The following is a 22,353-nucleotide window of genomic DNA, read 5'->3' on the forward strand; positions in this document are numbered from 1 at the left end:
TCTGAGCACCGGCATCTTGACCGCTGGGATCATAAGTACTAAGGGCCTGATTCAGACCCCAAGCAGGTCCATGTTGCCCAAGTGCACATGCTGATAGAGCCAAAAGCACTCCGGTGCTTGCAGCAGCGAGACCCTACCGCAGGGTCTCGTCGCAAGCCTGATGGTCACGATGGTCTTGACCATCGCGACCATCATTTTGGGCACTCGCTATAGCTGTGGGTGGTCACCCACAGCTATGCGAGTGGCCAGGAGGCCGCTCCAAACAGGAGAATGGATGGCCCTGATTCAGAGCGAGCGCTCTGTCAGAGCGTCCGGCTCTGAATCAGGGCCTAAGAGAGCAGTTTGGAAAGGATGGCCAGTTTGGAGGGTAGAAAGGGGGCAGATTCAGACGGGGATGGAAGGGTCATCATTATTATTATTATTACAAGTTAATTATATACTGCAAACATACCCTGCAGCACTTACAGAGACTATTTGGCCATTCACATCAGTATCTGCCCCAGTGGAGCTTACAATCTATATTCCCTATCACATACACACTAGAGTTAAATTTTGTCTGGAACCAATTCACCTAACAGTATATGTTTGGATAATGAGTGTATACTAGAATTCCCAAAGGACACCCAAGCACATATAGGGAGAATATACAAACTACACACAGATAGGGTCGTGGCAGAAATTACACAAACTGTGCCGCCCAGTTTGAGTAGTTTCTCACCTGGGCAGGGAATGTAGGGGGATTGTAATTCCCTTTTAGTCCAGAGCTACTGCCCTCCATCTGTGCAGCTAGACCCCTCACCAATTTCTTCCCCATTACCCCTAGGAGGCCACTTTCCCGCAGAGCATCTGAGGAGTCCTGGGAGCGAAACATGACTGTCACACACTGCTAAAGCTAACAAGTTAGTTCTGTCTCAGGGATATGCAGGCAGGGACAGTGCCAATTTGCATAATACAGTTTTGAGTGTTTAGTGGGCTAATACTTTTTGCTCAGGAACAATAGCTGACAAAGGTTTGATACTGAGCTGTATACAGCATTGCTCTGTGAGTTTAATGCTCCAGCCCTTCTAACATTACAGCATAGTTGCCTACCTTTCAGTTGCTCTTCCCGGGAGAAGCCCGGGTAAGAGAAGCAGCAGGGGGGGTGATGGGGGCGGGGCCTGACAAATCGCGTCATTAAGCCCCGCCCCTCGTGGTAAAATTGCCGCGATTGGTTAAAATTTGCATAGGGGGCGGGGCCAAACAACGTGATTCATGTAGAATCACGTCTTAAGCCCCGCCCCCTACACGGAGACCCGCGATCGCCACCAGAATTCTCCTCATTCTGCCCACTTCACTAGGAAGTGTGCAGAATGCGGGAGAAATGCCTACCCTTCCGGGGGTGCGGGGGGTTACCCGAAAAATCGGGAGCCTCCCGTGAAAACCGGGAGGGTAGGCATGTATGCATTACAGCCAGTTCCCTGAGTGGGATGCAATCGGGAAGCCGGCTGACATTATACCGACAGCCGGCTTCCCGACTGTCATATCCCGGCGAGGGTGAAATGACCAGCATCTAGATGTAGACGCTGCTCATTTCACCAACGCTGGGAGACCGGGCGCCGCGTTCAGACAGCCGCGTGGGGAGGGTTAGGTTTAGGGCACTCGTGGGGGACTTAGGGTTAGGCACCCCCCAAGAGGTTAGGGTTAGGCTAGGGGGAGTGAGGGTTAGAGTTAGGCACCCCCGGGGGGAGGTTAGGGTTAGGCACCCCCTGGGGGACTTAGGTTTAGGCAGCGGGGAAGGAGGGGTTAGGTTTAGACACTTAGAGGAGGCATCAGTGCCAGATTAAGGTCCACATGGGCCTGGAGCTGAAATTTATAAGGGGCCTACTGTGTGCCGCCGCAGGGGGTGTGACCAGTGTCTCGGGGCGTGACTAGTGATATGGGTTGGATGACCAGTGCTGTGGGGGTGTTGTCTGCCCAGTGAGAGTGGCTAGGACCATGGAAGGCATAGCTAATATACATAGTAACATAAGGAGATTCGCCCATACAAACAGCTTTAATTCATAGAGGGCACTTACTCAAAAATATAAAAATCCAGATAAACACGGACTCAAATGCCGGAGTGACACAGCACCAATTAGTAAATATCAAAAAAGGTGCTTAAGTCATGATATTTGAAAAAAAGTTCAAATAATGGTATACTTCATTATGTCCAGCGTGTCAAGGCAGTAAAATCATCAGCCTAACAGTGGTTTCACATTGTTTTACTGCATTTGAACCGTGTTGGAGATAAAGTAGAGTAGGAGCAAGTTCAGGTTTTCCGGATTGATTCATGAATCCACATATTATTGTTATTTATATGGTATTTGGAATAGGGCCGGCTCTAGGGGTGTTTGACCAGTGCGCACCCCTCCCCAACATCCCGATTTCAGCAGGACAGTACTGTCCCGCTGTTCCACCAGTGGCCGAAGCGGCCCGCGGGTGGTCAAATCGGGGGGTTGGGGACCCCCACCACCGCAGCTGTGCGGTGGTGCTGGACACTCGGAGTGTGAATGGATATAGCGCGCATGCACACGGCATCCATTCACTGACGTGAGAGGGCTGGGGGAAGCCCAGCCAGTGACGAAAGGCTGGGCTTTACCCCAAGCCTGATGTTATTTGGAGGCGTGCCATGAGCGCAGCGTACCGGGCGAGCACAGGGTGCTCAGACCCCTGGAGCCGGCCCTGAATTGGAAACTACAGCTGGGGTTAAACCAAATTACAAAGACAGGATTTCTTCTTTTTTTGACATATTACACACATAGGACCTAATTCAGAGCCGGAAGCTCTGACAGAGCGCTCGCTCTGAATCAGGGCCGTCCTTATCTTTTTTAAGAGCGGCCTCCTGGCCGCTCGCATAGCTGTGGGTGACTACCCACAGCTATAGCAAGCAGCCAAAACGATGGTCGCGATGGTCAAGTCCATCGCGACCATTAGGCTTGCGATGAGACCCTTGCAGTAGGGTCTCACTGCCGCATGCCCTGGAGTGCTTTTGGCTCTATCAGAGCCAAAAGCACTCCCACTGACATCACTAGTGATGTCAGTGGGGCCGGCTCCAGACGGTAGGCGTTCCCATGGGAACGCCTCCGTCTGGGCAGCCACGCCCCCGGCACGCCCACCAAAGGGGGCATGCTGTCAATCACCATTGACAGCACACCCCCTTTGGTGCGAGACCCGTCGTTATTCGGCTCTCGTGCATGTGCACGACGGAGCCGCCTCCGTCGTGCGCATGCGCACTTGGGCAACATCGACCCGCTTGCGAGCGCTCGCGAGCTGGTCTGAATCAGGCCCATAGTATCTTATTCAGAGATGTACGCTCGCTAATCTCACCACAGCTGCAAATTCTTATGCAGAGGCTGTGTGAAAATATGCTAATGTCGCAGCCTCCTGGATTTGTATTGAGTCTCTCACCAGCGTAAATCCAAGTAACTGTGTACAAAGACGCAGCATTGATCACAGAGCAGTGGATAAATCGGCATTCTGACTAACCCTATGGTCGGACAGAATGGCTGAAATGCCGGAGCCATTTTTAGTACATATGGGATCACAGTCGCAGGCTAAGAAACACCCTGAAGGCGGTCCTGTCATGCCTGCATTTAAGCCACCACTCAAACAGTCCCTGCCTGTCAATAACTTTGCGAATATGTGCTCACTGCCAGCAAAACTTAAACTTAATACATGCGCAGTGCAACTCAAGACGCACACGCAGATTACCGCTCAATTAAATATCAGCATTGCATGATCCATGGTACGGTCTCAAACAAGTACACATATGACAAATGCATAAAAGGGATTTGGACAAAAGTGGAAATAGCTTAAGTTGTATACAATATTTCCAGGTTAGATTGGGGGGGGGGGTGGCGGGGGGGTTGTTAAAGTACTAGAAATCCAATTTCAACCTAGCCTCTATGAAATAACATGGCATTCAGCTGCTGTGCCAGGATATGATCTTTCTTCATGTATCAGTTTGGCAATAATGAAGGTTCATCAGATATCCCTGACTACACATGAGATTGCACTAGCTTTACAGATCACCAGATGAAAATATCCCATGCCCCATACAATAACTACAGTATATACAGTGTATGATCTCTGTTATTGCAGTACCTTTCACATAGGCAGTTTTATGCTCAGACTGAAGCCTGCAGCCAGTATGGCACACAGCACCCCATCAGCAGCAGCCAGCATGGCACACAGCACCCCATCAGCAGCAGCCAGCATGGCACACAGCACCCCATCAGCAGCAGCCAGCATGGCACACAGCATGCCATCGGCAGCAGACAGCATGGCACACAGCACCCCATCAGCAGCAGCAGCCAGCATGGCACACAGCACCCCATCAGCAGCAGACAGCATGGCACACAGCACCCCATCAGCAGCAGCAGCCAGCATGGCACACAGCACCCCATCAGCAGCAGCAACCAGCATGGCACACAGCACCCCATCAGCAGCAGCAGCCAGCATGGCACACAGCACCCCATCAGCAACCAGCATGGCACACAGCACCCCATCAGCAGCAGCAGCCAGAATGGCACACAGCACCCCATCAGCAGCAGCCAGCATGGCACACAGCACCCCATCAGCAGCAGCCAGAATGGCACACAGCACCCCATCAGCAGCAGCAGCCAGCATGGCACACAGCACCCCATCAGCACCAGCAGCCAGAATGGCACACAGCACCCCATCAGCAGCAACCAGCATGGCACACAGCACCCCATCAGCAGCAGCCAGCATGGCACACAGCAACCCATCAGCAGCAGCCAGCATGGCACACAGCAACCCAACAGCAGCAGCCAGCATGGCACACAGCAACCCAACAGCAGCAGCCAGCATGGGACACTGAACCCAGCACTTAAAGAGTTACAGACAACTCACTCAGCAGCACGATAAGTCACCTGGCTGAGCTGCCTTCACAGTGCATACAGAGCATGGGCCACTTAGCTATTTTTGCGCAGAGTCCGGAAGGGGCGACATCTATATGACGTCTGGTCAGTTGGAGCTGCGCTGGCCACTGAGTCACTCACTATGCAGCAGCTCCGCAGTACAGCCAGCCAGCCAAGGAAGGTTATAGAAGCATCATGAGTGCCCAATGTTTCAGTGGCGGGACGCTGGGGAGGGGGATTGACTGCCTGCTGTGGTAGAGTGGGCGGGGCCTCAGGCTGCCATGGCCTGCTGTCATGCTGTAGCATGGGGAAAAACTCCTGTCTAAAGTAGTATAGCAGTGGCTGTCTGTGGGCCTATTTTAATGTGGGGCCTGGAGCTGCAGCTCCATCCGCCCCATGGTTAATCAGGCCCTGGGAGGCATTAGGGTTAGGCACTTGGGGGGAGGTTAGGGTTAGGCACCCCTAAGGGATGGTTAGGGTTAGGGGGGTGGTTAGGTTAGTTCATACTTACCTGGGGACGATCGGGAATTCCAGCGCTGTCGGGCTGCCGCTGCCGGGATCTGTTCCACTGTTGGCCTGACGCTGCCAGGAATCGAACTGCCGGCCATGCGGCCGGCGTTATTACATACCGATTCCCTCTGAGCTCCTTACCTCTGCACATTACTGTAGCTGTTTCTCTCCGTGCAGCCCACGTCATTCTCTTCTCATGCAGGCTCCAGATCTCATGCAGGCTCCACAGTCTCTCTCCCAGTCCTCTGTTTGCCCCTACACAGACTACACAAAGAGATTCTCTGCATGCGTAGATGCTCCCAATGCAGCCTGATCAGAGCTGAGCAGAGCTCTGATCGCGGATGTTATTTCCCGGCCCGGCAGAGGCTGTCTGTGTAAAGCTGGGCAAGCCACTGAGGTGAGTGCACGGCCCGGCCAGGGGGAAGGTTGTATGTGTAGTGCGCAGCGCGGCGTGGCTCGGCCCGGGAGGTGGACTGTTTGTGTACTGTAATAAGCCACTGAGGGAGTGCACGGCCCGGCCAGGGGGAAGGTTGTATGTGTAGTGGGCAGCGCGGCGTGGCTCGGCCCGGGAGGTGGACTGTTTGTGTACTGTAATAAGCCACTGAGGTGAGTGCACGGCCCGGCCAGGGGGAAGGTTGTATGTGTAGTGGGCAGCACGGCGTGGCTCGGCCCGGGAGGTGGACTGTTTGTGTACTGTAATAAGCCACTGAGGGAGTGCATGGCCCGGCCAGGGGGGAGGTTGTATGTGTAGTGCGCGGCGTGGCTCGGCCCGGGAGGTGGACTGTTTGTGTACTGTAATAAGCCACTGAGGGAGTGCACGGCCCGATCGGGGTGGGGGAGCTGTCTCTGTAGTGCACTGCGCAGCCCAGCCCGGAAGGGGGAGAGGGTTGGACTGACAGTGTAAGCCACTGAGGGGATTGCCGGACATGATCATGTGCCGGCCCAGCGGGAACTGTCCCGTCTCCCGGCGGCCCAATCCGCCCCTGTATATATATATATATATATATATATATATATTGTAGAAGCCATTTTGGAATAAGAATCCATTTTGTATGCCATGTATGCATGAAGGGTGGGTGCACAGGACAGGATGGAGTTAATTCATTGTACAGACCCTGTTATAAGTGCACAGAAAAGCATATGTACATATATGGTAAGGTATGCGATTCCAATGTTTAAACAGAGCTATAGTCTCACTGCAGATAATGAATACCATGTGTTAGACGGAATCTATAAAGGAGACTGTCTGTTGAATAAAGCAGAGGAGAGATGGAGATGCTTGTGGTTACATATACACGTTCGTGTCCGTGTCTCCTTCCTTACACACATGAACATATGTAGCCTTTAGCAAACAAGACTCTGAGGGTGACCAATAAAGAACTAATTCGCTGGCCATAGCTAGTGAGGAGAATTGACAACATGGAGATTTCCACCGAGATGCCCAACAGTGTTGACCACAGGGCAGATGTGAGATCGTGCTCTGGGCACAGAGTTGCCAGGACAATTTTCCGGGTGAGTAAACAGAAAAGTTGTGCCCTCCTGGTATCTGTCCCCATTGCAGTTGATGGTCTGTCCTGCTGGAATCAATCCTTGGGTAATTATTGGTCACCCTAAAGGTGTTGTTATTTAAAGTTTAAACATGTTATAATCTGTTATATGTTCAGTGAATGATAGGTAAATGTTTAAAGTCTTGTTTGTCTGTCTGTTATGTACCAAACCTGTCCTAATTGTGTTTTTAGAGTAACTTTGATTTAGCCACTGATTTAACTTTAGAAGAGAGCCCTACACAGTAATTTGTTTATGAAATAGAATAATGCCATGAAATTCCATTAGATTTAGAAAGGTACGCCAGATGGGTACAAGGATCGGATACATTTACAGAAATTAGTTTTCAATTATTAGTGTCTGAAGGAACAGAAAGGGAGAGAGACCCTGTCAGACAGTGTGTTCAGAAATAGGAGGAAAGTTACATCCAGTCAATAGTGTTAATAACTGAAGCAGGAAAAGTCAGTGCATGGATGTGCCTATAGATAAACATTTGATGATATTATTCTTGTGCACGAGAATAGTAACCTCTAATAAGAGGGGGGACCATTAGGTCTGATTTTAGTCATAAGGGACTTTGACTAAGCTAGACAAGGGAATGTTCTAGCAAAGCTTTATGGGAATCATAAAGCAGGATATTTGATGAATGTTTAAAAAGGCTGACACCCCAGATACTGACTGGTTTAAACCTCACAAAATGAGAAGCAGAAGCAGAGGTTTATTAAATATAACCTAGATGACACACTGAAAGGTCTGATTGAGAAATGTAATAAACATGAATAAGAATATAGAAATGACCCCCAGATGCCCACTTACTTAATTATCACTGAAGAGGAATGTTGCATTTTATATAACTAGTGTTTTGTTTGTTTTGTTTATCTTTTCTTCTCAAAATGTATATTTAATTTGTATTGTGAAGGCGTGCTGTGATAGAGGTGCTTTGCTGATGACAATGGAATGCAGGATGTCACAGAAAATGGCTGCCGTGCTGTAACTGAATGTTTGATTGTGAATGAGATGGGCCCATATGCATGTGTATGTGATAAAAGAGAGTTGAGTGAACTTGAGAAAGTAGAGTTGGTTGGAACAATTGTGTTGATCAGATGTGACGTGTGTGAATGATTGTGCGTAGTGAATGTGTACTAGGGAATTGTGGAGAAGTTGTGCAGGAATTGAAAGGGTTAATGTGATAGTGCGAGTGAGTTGCCATTTTTTCATGGGGACGCCCATAAATAAAAAAATGTGCATTGCAAGATTGGAAAAAGGATTGATGTTGAATGCATTATTAACAAAATGCTTTATTTGTTATTTTCTAGGAAAATGGATATTGTTTCTGTAACTTGTGAGATCAAAAGATTGCAGAGACATATTATAATTCTAAAATAAACAGTAATTATATTTGATTGCTGCAGAAGGGATTAATAATAGTAAAAGTGATGTAAAATTTCCATAACAAAATGTTTTATCAGTTCATGATGATTTCTTTAAACTGTTGAATGATGCATGCTTACAAATTAAAATGTTAATGGTTTTAGACGACCAACAAGAACATAATTTTACAAATCTAAGAATATAGGTAGAATAGGGGCTGTTGTTTAGATATGACTGGACTTAATTAATCAGAGGCAGCCATAGGAATGCATATTGCCAATACAGTTGCGCAGGTCAAGTAAGCTTTAAATGAAAAGAAAAAAAATCCAATAATCCACTCCAGATGTTCCAAGTTCTGGAGTGTAAGGGAATGTGGTAATATATGCGTTATAGAAGAGAAATTATCCTCAGTTGTATAATATCATGAGAAACTGTTAAAATAGACACAGATCAAGGGATTGATGGATTAATAGGTACTTTCACCCTTGGAAAAGTCAGGATGTTGAAACTTTATTTGTTTACAGGAATGTAACTAGAATTACACTGACACTACTTAAAACATGCCAGGACGTTTTTTTTTGTATGCTTCTAACTGATTTGGTTAAGATACTCAGATCAATATTAAAGATTAGGATTAAGTAAGATAAACAGAAACAATTTTTTTGGTTCAAAGCTCCAACCCAACCTAACCAAAAGGTTATGTCTGGACCCCAAGGTCGGGGGAGGGAAAAAGTCGTAAAAAAAGTGCCTGTACTAAAGATATTTAAACAATTGAGAGGATTTTTAGGTCTTATTGTATATTGTATTATACTTAAAAGGTGATAGACAGCAGGAATTTAAAAGTACTGTAACTTAGTTCTTGTGTTAACTCTGCTACATTACAGCAGTTAGTTAAGATTGAATCCAGATATCACTTTGTTTCTCATGTATTCAAGAGGAGGGAGATGTACTGTGGGGGATGATGCTGGCATATGAGAGAAGATCCAGCAGCACAGCATATGCAAATTGGGAGGATCTGAGCTGTTCTCAGTCTGCACATCCCTAATGCAAATACTATATGTAGTTCAGCTAGCAACCACAGGGGACTAGTGAGACACAGGAAGATGAAAATTATGATTACTTTTTTTATTTTTTATCTTTCTTTAATGATAATGATTGTTTTGAATTAATGAAATCTTTTTTGATAAGTTATGTTATTGTAATTATAGATAGATTATACATAGTTTGTATTAGATTTTTTGTTTGCTACTTTTCAAATGCCGACAAATTTAGTTTTAAGTAAGGTCAAAAGCACATATCAGAGAACATACCCCAGAAGAGGAACTGCTCCAGCAAACCAAGTAGGCCAAACAGGCTACAGTAATATTCCTACCTGATATTTTGATATTGGCGACCAGAAACAGCAGAAACATTGAATCTGATTTGTTAAAAGTTGCAGTTACAGGTTCCTCAGAAGTATGACTTGGAAAGACTTGCACGACTTCGGGTGATGGATGGATGGTTGAGCACCACCTCTGTCTGCCACGTGCACTATTCTCAGTCTGAGCCCAAATACTTCATGGAAGCACTCATAAGAGATGCTATGGTAAAAATAGCCAAGAAGCACTGGATAGCCCCAGACTTCAGTTGGGCTGCATAAGCCTACCCCTAATCATTGCACAGCCCAGAAGAAGAAAGAAAGGAGTACCTCACAAATGTTATTCCTTCCAGAAACTAAAGATTGATTTTATATAGTTGGTTAAGTGTTGGGTATGTTCTGTGCTCAGACCTGTTGTCAAATTGACTATGGTTTTGAATGGTAGCAAATACAATAGAAACACAATAGAAACAATATGAACAATAGGTAAAAGGAAAATAAATGACAGAAGTAATTCATACATGTGAAGTACTTGAGGTAATAGAGAGTGACAAAGGTACACATTTTATTAAAGACATTTTTAGAATGTATCTTGGAGAATCTGAGAATAAATAGGACCCAAAGCAATGAGAGTGTAAAAGACTGAATTATACAGTCAAATTGAACTATGATAAGTTTGTTAGAATGTTTATTTTTAATATGATTGTTAGTCAAGAACTTTCCCAGTGTGAAACGTAGGATGAGAACTTATGGAATACTATTTGGTAAAACTGTTAGAACAAGATGTGACTTCCTACAAGTGTTACAATATGAGCATAGTAACTTGATTCAATATGTGATGCATATATAATAAAAACTAACGAAAGTCCACCACCAGGTGTTCTCTTATGTTCTAGATCCCAATTCAATTGCAGCACCTAGAAACTGCAACCAGGTGATTGGGTCATGATAAAGAAGCATCTAAGGAAAAGTCCTAGGACCCAGATACAAGGTCCTTATCAAGTTCTCCTAACTACTCCAATGGCAGTAAAGGCGGCAGAAAAGAAAATTTGGATTCGACTCACACTGCAAGATCGTTATATAGAGGGAGTTGGAGTAATTTGAAGTTATGAATTGATATATGTTGCTAGGCCTTAAGCCAGACAAAGGCTTGTGAGGATGTACTGTATACTATGATTTGTTCTTGTTATAGTTTTGTTTCTAGTTTTATCAATATCCAGACCTAGTGTAAAGAATGGTGAGGGATGGAGCTGGGAGCTGTTGGTTACTGTACTGTTGTGATAATAAAAAATAAACTTAGTAGTACTTATATATACATTACAATACTGGGCTGGCTGGCTACTGTGAAGAGGAGGGAGCTGGGAGCTGTTGCTGACACTGGCTGGCTGGCTACTGTTGTCCATATACATAGGGGTTGGCTGGCTACTGTTGTCTATATAGGGGCTGGCTGTTGTCCTGTTCATAGGGGCTGGCTGGCTGTATTGCTGTGTAGTGCTGTGTAGTGCTGTGTGCCGATGCACACCCCTACTTTAAACCAAATAAATTGGAGCAAATGTGCACAAATAGCTCCAACATAGAAAGGGAGACACATTTTCCTGTTTTCCCTTTCCGACTAAAATATTCTGCTGCACTATGTAGACCTGCAATCTGTGTATAGACATTACAGCAGCTGTTTAGGCAGAAGAGAATGTTTCCAGGGGCGCAGAGAGAGGGGGTTATTAATTACCCAGGCCAGGGCTTATTGGAGGTCTGGTTCCCCCATAACACTGCTTAACTGTTTTCGGCAGTAGCCTCTCTCCCCAGCCCAGCTGCTGTGTGCTGGGCTTTGGAGGCTCTCTCTGCCTGCAAGGTGTGTGGGGAAGGAATCGTACTGATCGCTCCCACTCCCCTGGATCTGACCGTACCATGCATAGTGGTTTTTCAGATATTTGTAGGGGGCGTGACATAACACTGGCACTTTGTTTACTTTGCTGTGTTTTTTTTTACATTGGTATAATCTATATTGTGTATGAGGGGCACAAAAAATTCTAATACAAACGAATATTAAATTTACCCCTACAGAGGTGGCAGTTAATGTATGTAAAAAGAGAGATTTTTTTGGTACATAACTAGTGCACTTTAATTCTTTGTTTACTTTTATGGATGTGAAAAAACAATTCTGGAGCCTTAAATGAAAGAAACTTAAAATTGGAACAAAACACAGGAGGTCTTTTGGACTCTATACACTAGATAGCGCTGATGTGTCACAATTGCTGAACAGTCTTTCTATTTGGACCTATGGAGCAATAGTCCTTTTCTGGAGACTTTTGGAGCTGCCACTCAAAACTGAGGAGTGTAATTTCTCTGTCATTTTTGGGACAGTGAGACTTTGTAAATAGTGGAAGAACTGCAGTCACTCAGGTGGATAGTCAATTGGAGGAAATCCATTCTGACACCTTCTCAGTAGATGCTACACTTAGGCTCTTTTCTCAATTCCAGGGTTCAACAGGTCTTCCATCCTGCAGATAACATTTTAGCTCTGCAGTCCAGGATTTGCGAATTCCTGAGCCACCATCAGGTGTGGCTCCACAGCTGCATGCAGATCTTGGGTTCTTTGGTCTCCATCTTCAACATAGTGGCATATGTCTAGTTCCTCTCCTGTCCTCTTTAGTTGGAAATTCTAGCATGGTGGAACAAGTCCCTTTTGCACCTCAGGGTGCAGACGCTCATTCTCCCTTGGGACAGTTGTCACTCTCTCCTATAGTGGCTTCACCAGTCCCACACATGGACAGGGACCATCTTTTTCAGATCCCAGACTGGGTCCTACTCTACTCCGATGCAGGTCTTCAGGGGGGTGGGGGATGATGATGTGTTTTCAGACCTTCCAGGGTCTATGGACGACTCAGGAAAGCACTGTCCATCAATGTCCTGGAGCTCCACACAGTATACAGTGCGTTTTGCCAGATGCAGTCACTCCTCCTGGGTTATCCGGTCAACCAATGTCACCTATATAAACCACCAGGGTGGCACTCGCAGTTGCAAAGCCATGATGGAGTCAACTGCATTCTCCGCTGAGCAGAGCGGTATCCATCTGCACTGTCAGCAGGCTTCCTCCCCGGAGTCCAGAATTGGGATGCGGACTCCCTAAACCTCCAGGATTATCACTTGGGTGAGTAGGCTCTACATCAAGACTCTACTAGTCCACCGTTGGGACCTACCAGACATAGATATGATGGCATCACAACACAATCATCAGTTGCAGTGATGCAGTTCCCACACCAGGAAGCCCGCAGCTCTCCTGGTGGACTACACTCTATAGGTACCATGGATGTTTCTGCTAATATACATCTTTCCTCCAATCTCAAAGATCCCGCAGGTCTTTCGCAGGTTAACGCTGGAGGGAGACACAGTGATCCTTATGGCTCCAGTGTGGCCACAGCAGGAGTGATACGTGGATCTTCTTGCCTGAGTATCGGTTCTGTTTACCTTGCCTATGTGTGTGAATCAGAGTGTCTGCCTGTCTTCCTTCTCCTCGCTCCTTGCCATGGCTTGCTAACTTAACTGGCTGCTGGTGGCTGGGGTCGGGGTACAAAGGAAAGGGAGCCTGGGCTGCTGGGAAATAAATGTTAACTATTTGGTGACCAGGTTCTCCTCTATCTAGGCTATAGCTAGAGTGATCCCTGTACCCCCTATGGAGTCAAAGAAAAGGATTTAACAGGTAAGAACATAAATCTCCTTTTTGTGGATAATGCAATTCCACAAAGCCACACCTTATATTTAAAAACAAATACACATGTATTCTATACATTTTTATATTACTGCCATACTTTAGTAGGTAAACACAGACCACTGTGCAAATGTCCAGCAGGAAGCATGCTAATACATCTATCACTGACCTTGTTATCTGGGAGATCAATAGCAAGGCCAGGACAGAACATATTACAGTGCTCTTTTTTAAGAAATAAGTAGAGCAAGGATGTATGGTTTTTTTTTTGGAAGAACTGAGTAGAGCAAGATTATCTTACTTTAATGAATTACATTTATTACCATACTGAACAATGTGATGTAGAACTGAACAGCTGGAGACAAACATCCTATACATGTTATTTTTTATGTAAACAAAAGAAACTGCTAGAAAAATTTAATATTTTTGTCAAACTTGTATAGGATACTATGGACCCAATTCATTGGGTTTATATACAACTCCTTTGAAGCGAGATCTTCACACGTCCATGTTACAAACTATGAATGTTCAGATCAAGTGCCCCCTAAGCTGCTGCACGATTGCCATGGTTCACACGTTAGGGCATCAGCCCCGTTTTCTCGGAGTGACGAGGCCAGTGCCTGAGTATCCTAATTTAGAGAAGTTGTTATAATTAGTTATTATGGCCATTTCCTTCTTTGCAAAATGCCTTGTAAGTGTCAATTTCCCATCAAATGTGTTCAAATCGATAAACATTTTAAATGTATTGTGTTTCTGTGTGAGGGCAAACATCAATCATTTACTGAATATTGATACTTCAGATTGTGATAAATAGTGGGATGACAAACTGAATATATCTTTGTTTTTAGGATCTACCCCCTAGTTTGCCTCATCTTCTGAATTTTTGCTTCTCAAAAAGAGATATCCTATTGGATGGCATCCATGCCCTCACATCTTCATTCACAGATAAGCTATTTTATTCTGTATGATATAGCTTGTATGTTGTATGTATTGTTCTCACTTTTGAAACGTACATATATGCTGTGGAGATATCTTTTATTGATATATGAAGCTTCTCAAAAGTGAAGTATTCTCTTCTGGGAGGAGTACCAAACCTGCAAATTTAAACTCCTGCAGTTACGCTTTTGAACAAGTGTACATTTGGTACTCATATTATCAAATTATTTTCAACCATAATATTACATTATCTGTCACGGTCCTGCGGGCCGACCCTCCAGATACACCAATCTGAGAATCGCCGCCCGTGACTTTTATAGGTTACCCTCAGCATGTGTGGTTAACTAAACCTGGTAACTGCCACCAGCAGAAGAATATAATGTTAAAGCATAAAGTAAGCTTATGCTCTTACCTGCACACACATTTATCAATACTTAGAAAAATAGGTAACATGAGTCATATGAGGACTTGGGTCATAAAAACAAAGATCCAGAACTAGAATCAATGTTTAATTGAAGAATGTCTTCAAAGCTTATGTACAAAAGTTTACAAAGAATATAATATTGTTTAAAAAAATCACACAGTTACTCACACTTTCCAGAAAATAAAATAATAAATGGGGAAACAAACCATTCGGGTCACGGCCGATTAAGTGGTTCTGGGACGAGGTCTTCCCAGTGACAAACTCGGGATCATCTGTATCCTTCGATAGCCTCATGTAGAATGAGCCAATGGGTCAGGGTTGACACATATTTAGGCCTGCTTTTTCCAGGCACCCCCTCACCCCCTCCGTGGGGATGATTTTACCCTTTTCAGCTCAGAGTGGATTGTTTAGCTCTCTGAAGCTCAGGGTTTCCTGGCCACCTGAGTAGGGGTTCTTTAATTACACACTCAGCTATATTTGAAGTTTGGGGAACAAACATACCCAGTGGCTAGGTGAGGAGATTCACACCTCCGCAGACCGAATGTCTCCCTGGTCCATCCATTCTTTTGATCACTGTCCCCAAACAGAACACAGGGCTCTTAATGACTGTATTAGGAAGACAGTCCTTCTTACATCCTCGCTTGCCCAGCTTCAAAGGGGACTAGTCAAGAGGGGTTTTGTCACCTTTCCACACACCAGACCTCATGCTGATTAGAGTAAGACTCTAGAATAACACTATACAAAGGATTGTTACATACAACTGTACAAGAGGGAAATATACATGTTATTACCAATACAATATCATTTGGAATTATGCCCATTTTAATGTGAAATTAGCTTTTCCGCTACACTATCAGGTGCTTGTTCTGTCTCCATTTGATTCTACAAATTCTGCTGACTCACCAACGGTTTACTGCAGAACTAAGCTGCCACCCACCTTTTTCGGTGCAGTATTTTAGCCTGTGGTATGGCCTGCCCTGTGCTCCAGGCAGTTTCTGATAGTCAGAGGGGAGGCTGACCTTGTTGCTGCCTCACCTCTCCCTGTCATACTCCAATGAAAATAGCAGCTCAACTCTCATTAGCAAGTGGTAGGTGAAGTAGATGCTGGGTATAGATGGCACAGGAGCATTATGGCACTGGCAGTGCGCTGTCAGAACCCTCTGGATAGGTCGCCTGATCATCAGAGTTGTCCATCAGAGCTATCACATATCTCACTGAGAAGGGCGTGACCCTGTTTTTTTTTCAGTGCAGTATTATTGTCTGCGGCAGAGCCCCCCCATGCTTAAGGCAGTTTCTGATTGTCAGAGGGGAGGATAACCTATCAATACCTCACCGCATGTCTCTCCCTGTCAAACTCCAATGAAAATAGCAGTTTTCCACTGTTACAGAAGGACTATAATCTTCCCTTATATTAAGAATAAAGATATTAGTGTGAAGTTAATTGAGCTATTAACCTTGCAATGTTTATAAGTGATAACATATTGATCAGCAATAATTATATATATTATAAATATATCTGAACTAGAAATAATAAGTAACAAGTGTAAAATTAATAAAAGCTTGCATATAGAAAATGCACGATTATAGGAATATATATGTGTCTAACTTATCGAAGATGTCAGAATACCAAGAGGTCGCGTTATATAACATGTTGTTTCTTATTTTGTGCCGAGTGTAATCTATAGGCTCACAGATGCTTCCTGAGATGGCGGATCATAGAGGACTGTGCTAAAATATACTGTCCACCTTGCTATATGAAGATCGCAGGCTAGAGATATTAAGGTCCATCTGTCACCAGTGATTGCGCTCTCAGATAACTTGGAGAAAGTCCACATAAAGGTGGCAGCAGCACAGATTAACACCATCCCCCTTTAATAACGTTCACTGATGTATTGATTTCCAGAACACTGCAGGGATCCATCAACCAACCCATAGCTGATGGGAGGATGCCAGGAACCATGCCAACCACTTATATTTATAATGTCTGATTAAAAGCAACAGTCTTTAATTAGAACTCATTTGAATATGTAATTGATAGGCACAAAAGTACAGGATAAATAGCAGGATTGAAGTGTAACCAGTGGGTTAAATAATTAATTTCTACATAGGTATATAAGTTGTAATACACAACTGTGCTAGGCCCCATTGAGGTTTGAAAACAGTTTGTATTCATGTAGTTCTAGTCTATGCCTAGACTGGTCAGATTCACCTTTGGGGTCAGACAAGACATATATTGGGGGGCCTATACTTGTATCTGTCATTAGCAGAAATGTATAATAAGCCATTAAGACCTTATATGGTGTTAGTTGTAGAAAGTTAGCCACATTGCAATAGAATAACCATTTTAAGATGTGTAGAGATGCTAAGCATTATGGGTTACTGAAAGTGATGTCCATATTCTTTAGACAAAGAGGGGCTTTGAGATAGTGTAACTCCAGACATTCTAGGACACGCCATAACTGTATTTCTTTGTCCTGAGTATATCTTAGTGCTTACTGAGCATGTGCAAGAGATAAGAATGGTCCATGCTATGTTGTACCAATCAGTGCTTGATACCCAGTATGTAACTAATATGGGCTTAATATCTGGAAAGCCAAACACCCAGACTATGGTATATAAATCAAGACCTAGACAAAGGCTCTTTGGCTCGTGCATGGACCTGAGACTGCAGTAGAGTGTCTGCAATGTAAATTGAAAGACCTGAGCATTGTGAAACGAGGGCTCCCCAGATTAACATGAACTACATCTTATGTTGAAGATAATGAATCACCGGTGTCATCTGAACACATAGACAAAAGTATACTGTATACTTTGTATGTTTGTTGCTTATAACTAAAGTGTGTTCATTTGTACTCACTCAGTTGGTTACGTGGTATAACCATTCACTTCGATCAGAACGAAACACACCGTTATGCACTGAAGCCATGTGAATGGTGCCTTTGGATTGAAGCCTTAGGCATGCCTAATATCAATATTACTGATTTGTAATCCCCTGCTAAAATATGATATAAAAGAAGAATTTTCTCTTTACTTGGTTTGGAAAGCAAAAGATATTTAATTGCTCTAATTCCACTGATGTGAATATGGGGATGAGAGTGAGAGACACTGCATGGATCCACACAGTTCTCTGTTCCTGCAGGATGTGTATGACAGGTAGGGAGCAGATCATGAAGCATCTTGTCTCCACCTGGGCCCCCAGGTTCTGGGTTTAGCACCCTACAATGGTGATTTTCTGGTCCTCCTGGATGTTATTATTTTGTAACCCCTCACCCGGGCGCAAGTCTCTCTTGGTGTTACTGAAAGATGCCCCCTCGTCCGGGCGCAGGTCTCTCCTGGTGTTACTGCAGGTGGAGGATTTGCTCTGCTCGTTGATGGTATTACCACAGATTCCTCTGCCAATGACTCTGCAATCAGAAAGAGATCCAACATTGTTAGCGATATGTTTATGTGGATGGACATATTCTGTGCCCTACAAGTCGCAGGTTGGCAAAGGCTACTGTAACATGAAAAGGGCCACACATCGATTACACTACAGTGGCAATAACCCAAGATTGGTAACTTAATGATAGTTTTCACTAATGTCTCATTCTACCACGTAAGTGAAATATAAGTTATGATGTTAGATACTGTACTACCTAGTAATAGGTGACAAATGACAGGGGAAAGTACTTACCAACAACATCCTCCGGCTTCTCCAGAATGGAGGCACACTCTGCACAGGTCCATGCGCTCTCAGCAGATCTTAGGGCTGAGCAGGCGAGGTGGGTTCCTGCTGACCCACAGCAGTGACACCGAATTATACACCATTCACTGAAAGAGGAGACACAGAGGATAAATCTACAGCTGGAGCTATAAATCTCAGCGATGGAGCATTTCGCTACAGGAAGAAATAGGCCCTAAGATACTAAATGTTTTATTGTATTCTAGAGAGGATTAAACAATTTGGCAGCTTATAAGAATGTATACATTTCAGCAAATTTTTTACCTTCAAATGCATCTTAATCAAACAGTGATGGGAGTAGGACGCACAAGCAACTTCTGCTGATTAAAATGATATGCGGCATGCCTATATTCTGTGTGTGACAGCGGGTGTATCTGTATGCGAAATGCTATGTTACAGTGCCAGTGGCTATGACACTGTAACAGCTGATACGTCACCCACACAATGGTTGATACGCCACCCAGCACAATGGTTCATACGCCACCCGGCACAATGGATATAACGCCACCCTGCTCCCCTCATTCTTTTATATTATGGGCATTGGATATCATAATGTGTCTTTGGTGCCGAATAGAAGAGCAGCCAGGAAGAGAAGCCTCCGAGCCGCCCAACCAGCACAGTGAAGCACGATAAAGAGAAGAACAGAATTATAGGGCAGAGGAAGAAGAAAGAGATGGAGGAGCAGGTAAGTGTGGGGTGAAACCAATAACAAAGTGGGCAGCGCTGTCAAGAAAACCTAAGGTACTGGGAACTCTCTGATAAAGATTCCAATATTACAATTTATTGAATACATATTAGATTCACAACACATATAAGATATGGGATACGTTCAGTATCCCGGCGCATCCTGTACCCATCCCATAACATATATAATAACAGAAAATGATTATAGTAGCCAAGTTCTTGGTGTCGGCCTCTTAGTAAGCACACAGTAAATGTGAAAGATATCAACCTCTTATTAAATACATCGTCACATATATTACGCATACACCCAGTAGATCCTTAGCTAATAAACGTAGGGTCCTATTTATCAGAGTCTAGGCCACATTAATCATGCGGAATGAGCAGGGGAACCTTCCCAGGGACTGCTGCTGGGCCATAGCACACTGGCAGCCTTTAAGAAATAAAATGCGAAAAGTTTTACCTGCCGCTCTCACTGTGAGTTCTTCCATGGTCGCAGCGGCAGGGATCCGCGTCGCACTGTTGGTGGACCTGCAGTAGTTCTCCAAAGGCGTTGTTCTCCAGTTCCCAGGATGCATCTCTGAAAGGTTAATGTGAGGTAATATCGCTGATGTAATTAATCAATGTGACATTACAACGCTTTCTTCTGTCTGTTTCATCTAGTCCAGCAGTCCAGTCCGGCAAGCCGTCACTATGGGTCTCGCTACAAAGGAGGCATGCTGTTGATGGTGAGTGACAGCACGCCCCGTTTGGTGGGCGTGCCGGGGGCGTGACTGGCCAGACGGAGGCATTCCCATCGGAACGCCTACCATCTGGGGCCGGCCCCACTGACATCACAAGTGATGTCAGTGGGAGTGCTTTCAGCTCTGATAGAGCTAAAAGCACTCCAGGGCTTGCGGCAACGAGACCCTACCACAAGGGTCTCGTCGCAAGGCCGATGGTCGCGATGGTCTTGAGCATCGCGACCATGTTCCTGGCCGCTCGCTATAGCTGTGGGTGGTCACCCACAGCTATACGAGCGGCCGGGAGGCCGCTCTAAAAATTCAGAAGGACGGCCCTGATTCAGAGCGAGCGCTTTGTCAGAGTGTCCGGCTCTGAATCAGGGCCATAGACCCATAGCCAAGTGCCCATAGTCTTATGGCTGGATTTGGCAATTTGCTTACTAAAGAACTGATAAATCTCTGTAAATTATCATAGGACACATTTTGCTTATAGCTTTTCATAAGTACGAAACACAAGGTAAAATAGCAGGATGCGAGCTTTGGTTTCCTTGTTTAAGCTACACAAATGCACAGTTAATGTCGGCACCAGTTTCGTCTCTGTAATTGGTGTGGGGGAATGCACACCGCCACTGATGCCGTTCACGTCATTATTCCGTTGATAGCTTTCAAAAAATGCAGCCAGCACCATGTTCCAGAAGTGATCCCCAGAAACATGGCAGCTGCATCATATGTACGATATAACACCAGATTACTGCATAGGCACAGGGGATTATGGGTAAATTCCAGATTGTTGGTGATGTTCTGTGCATGCGCCAGTGTCATTTTTTTTTCAGGGGGAGGGGGCTCACAGAAATCCTCACATGGGACCCCTCCAGTCTTAAAATGCCTCTGTGATGGAGCTGGATTCTATGTTCTAGATAAAGACAATTGTTACATATACCTGTGGGGAATGTAAATTCCCATTTGCAGCATCTCCTGCTGGAAACTCTCCATGTTCTGGCATATGGGGCACTTCAAGAAATACTTCCCTGCATTTAATGCCTGCATCTGTAATGTAAGAAGTTCAGATGAAATACCAAATATATATATATGTACAGTCATAAAGCAAACGTCCTGCACAAGAGCTGACGAGCGAGGACAAGCCGACCAGCCTACTGTCAGGCCGCATTCACCATAATCCTTCATATACAGAGAGCGGACACCGGAATCAGCTTCAAACCCTCCACTCCATTGGCCGTCATTCCTCAGCTCTCTCCTGGTTGGCCTCCTCCCGGTGTCTCCGATAGTGAGGAGTAAATAGTAAAGCCATAGCTCACCTGTAGACAAGTCCTGTGGAACCAGGTGTTTTTGCAGCAGGGGCTCTTAATCACATCATATGCAGGGGCAGGGGTCAGCTCCTCCAGGCAGATGGTACATGCACTTACTCCGTCCTGTGCCGCAGCCTTCTGAACTGGCCGATGCCTTGGGCAAAATGATCTGCAGGGAAATAAATATTACAGAATAAATAGTGAGAAGTTCAAACAAAAACCCCCACTGTAACGGAACATACATACACAGCGCGATCGCACGCCAAGACATAGTGGGTGTGCTAATGCCTTGCCGTACGATCGCCTGCCTTCCCGGATTTGCATATGCCAGCTGCGTGCAAACGCATCTAGCAAGCGGGTCTGAATCGGGTTCTATATACCTAGAAGCAAATGGATTACTCACGGAAACTCCTTGAAGTACTGGAATATAAATTCCTTTTCCTGGCCACAGGGGAAGTGCACTGTCTCAGTGCAGCCCTTCCCGCTGCAGCGTATGGAGGCGCCCGTCCTCTTGCACACTGTGCAGGGCTGCAAAACATGATTAACAAATGACAATACTGAGAAAAACACGAACAATGAGTGTAAATAGGTCCCCCACTATAAATAACCTTTGTTCTAGACTCCTTTACTTCCTAATAATAGAACAGTCACTGTATATAACACTCAAGTATAGCCAGGTCCTCTGCTAACCACTTTTCTGGGAGAGATAGAAAATAGCTCCTCTAAGGCTTCCAATCATAGCTGCTGCGGCTGATCGGCCGTCCAACAGAGAGACGTATGGCACGTTAATCTTTTTTTCTTTCTTTTTTTTATTTTAGTGAAGTGCAAGTGCATATGTCTGAGATTCCAGTCCTCTGTACATGCAGGAAACGGCAAGCTGGATCACACATGTGCATTTAGCAGCACACTGGCTCGAGGAAGCAAAAAGATCTGCATTACCGCTGACAGGCGGCATCACTCTGTTTCTTTCCACAAGCACCCATTGCATGCTCTGCATCCAAATACTCACTACAACCACAGTCGGTAAACCATCAGGACACATGAACAGTAAAAAAAGCACAGTGGCCAACTGCGCCAACACCTGCAATGCATTCACCTCTGAGTTAGGTCCATACACCAAAACATTTTATATAAATTCGACTCCCCAGAATCTGTCGGCCACCTTGGGAAAACACTTC

The 22,353-nt window shown here is 45.0% G+C and overlaps 1 protein-coding gene across 1 annotated transcript in view; it reads right to left on the reverse strand.

The window, feature by feature from the left end:
• Positions 1 to 679: 679 nt before the first annotated feature.
• Positions 680 to 22,353, reverse strand: part of LOC148524882 (E3 ubiquitin-protein ligase PHF7-like) — a 47,736-nt gene continuing 26,062 nt past the window's right edge. Inside the window, exons 5-11 of the mRNA XM_088471595.1 lie at positions 21,579 to 21,703; positions 21,185 to 21,344; positions 20,809 to 20,915; positions 19,610 to 19,726; positions 18,418 to 18,554; positions 18,015 to 18,148; positions 680 to 856 (exon numbers count right to left, since the gene is read on the reverse strand). Coding sequence (XP_088327721.1) covers positions 680 to 856; positions 18,015 to 18,148; positions 18,418 to 18,554; positions 19,610 to 19,726; positions 20,809 to 20,915; positions 21,185 to 21,344; positions 21,579 to 21,703 — 957 coding nt within the window. The remainder of the gene's footprint in view (positions 857 to 18,014; positions 18,149 to 18,417; positions 18,555 to 19,609; positions 19,727 to 20,808; positions 20,916 to 21,184; positions 21,345 to 21,578; positions 21,704 to 22,353) is intronic.

This window comes from Taudactylus pleione, unplaced genomic scaffold (genome assembly GCF_031769625.1).
Source record: "Taudactylus pleione unplaced genomic scaffold, aTauple2 ptg000115l, whole genome shotgun sequence".
Taxonomy (NCBI): Eukaryota; Metazoa; Chordata; class Amphibia; order Anura; family Myobatrachidae; genus Taudactylus; species Taudactylus pleione.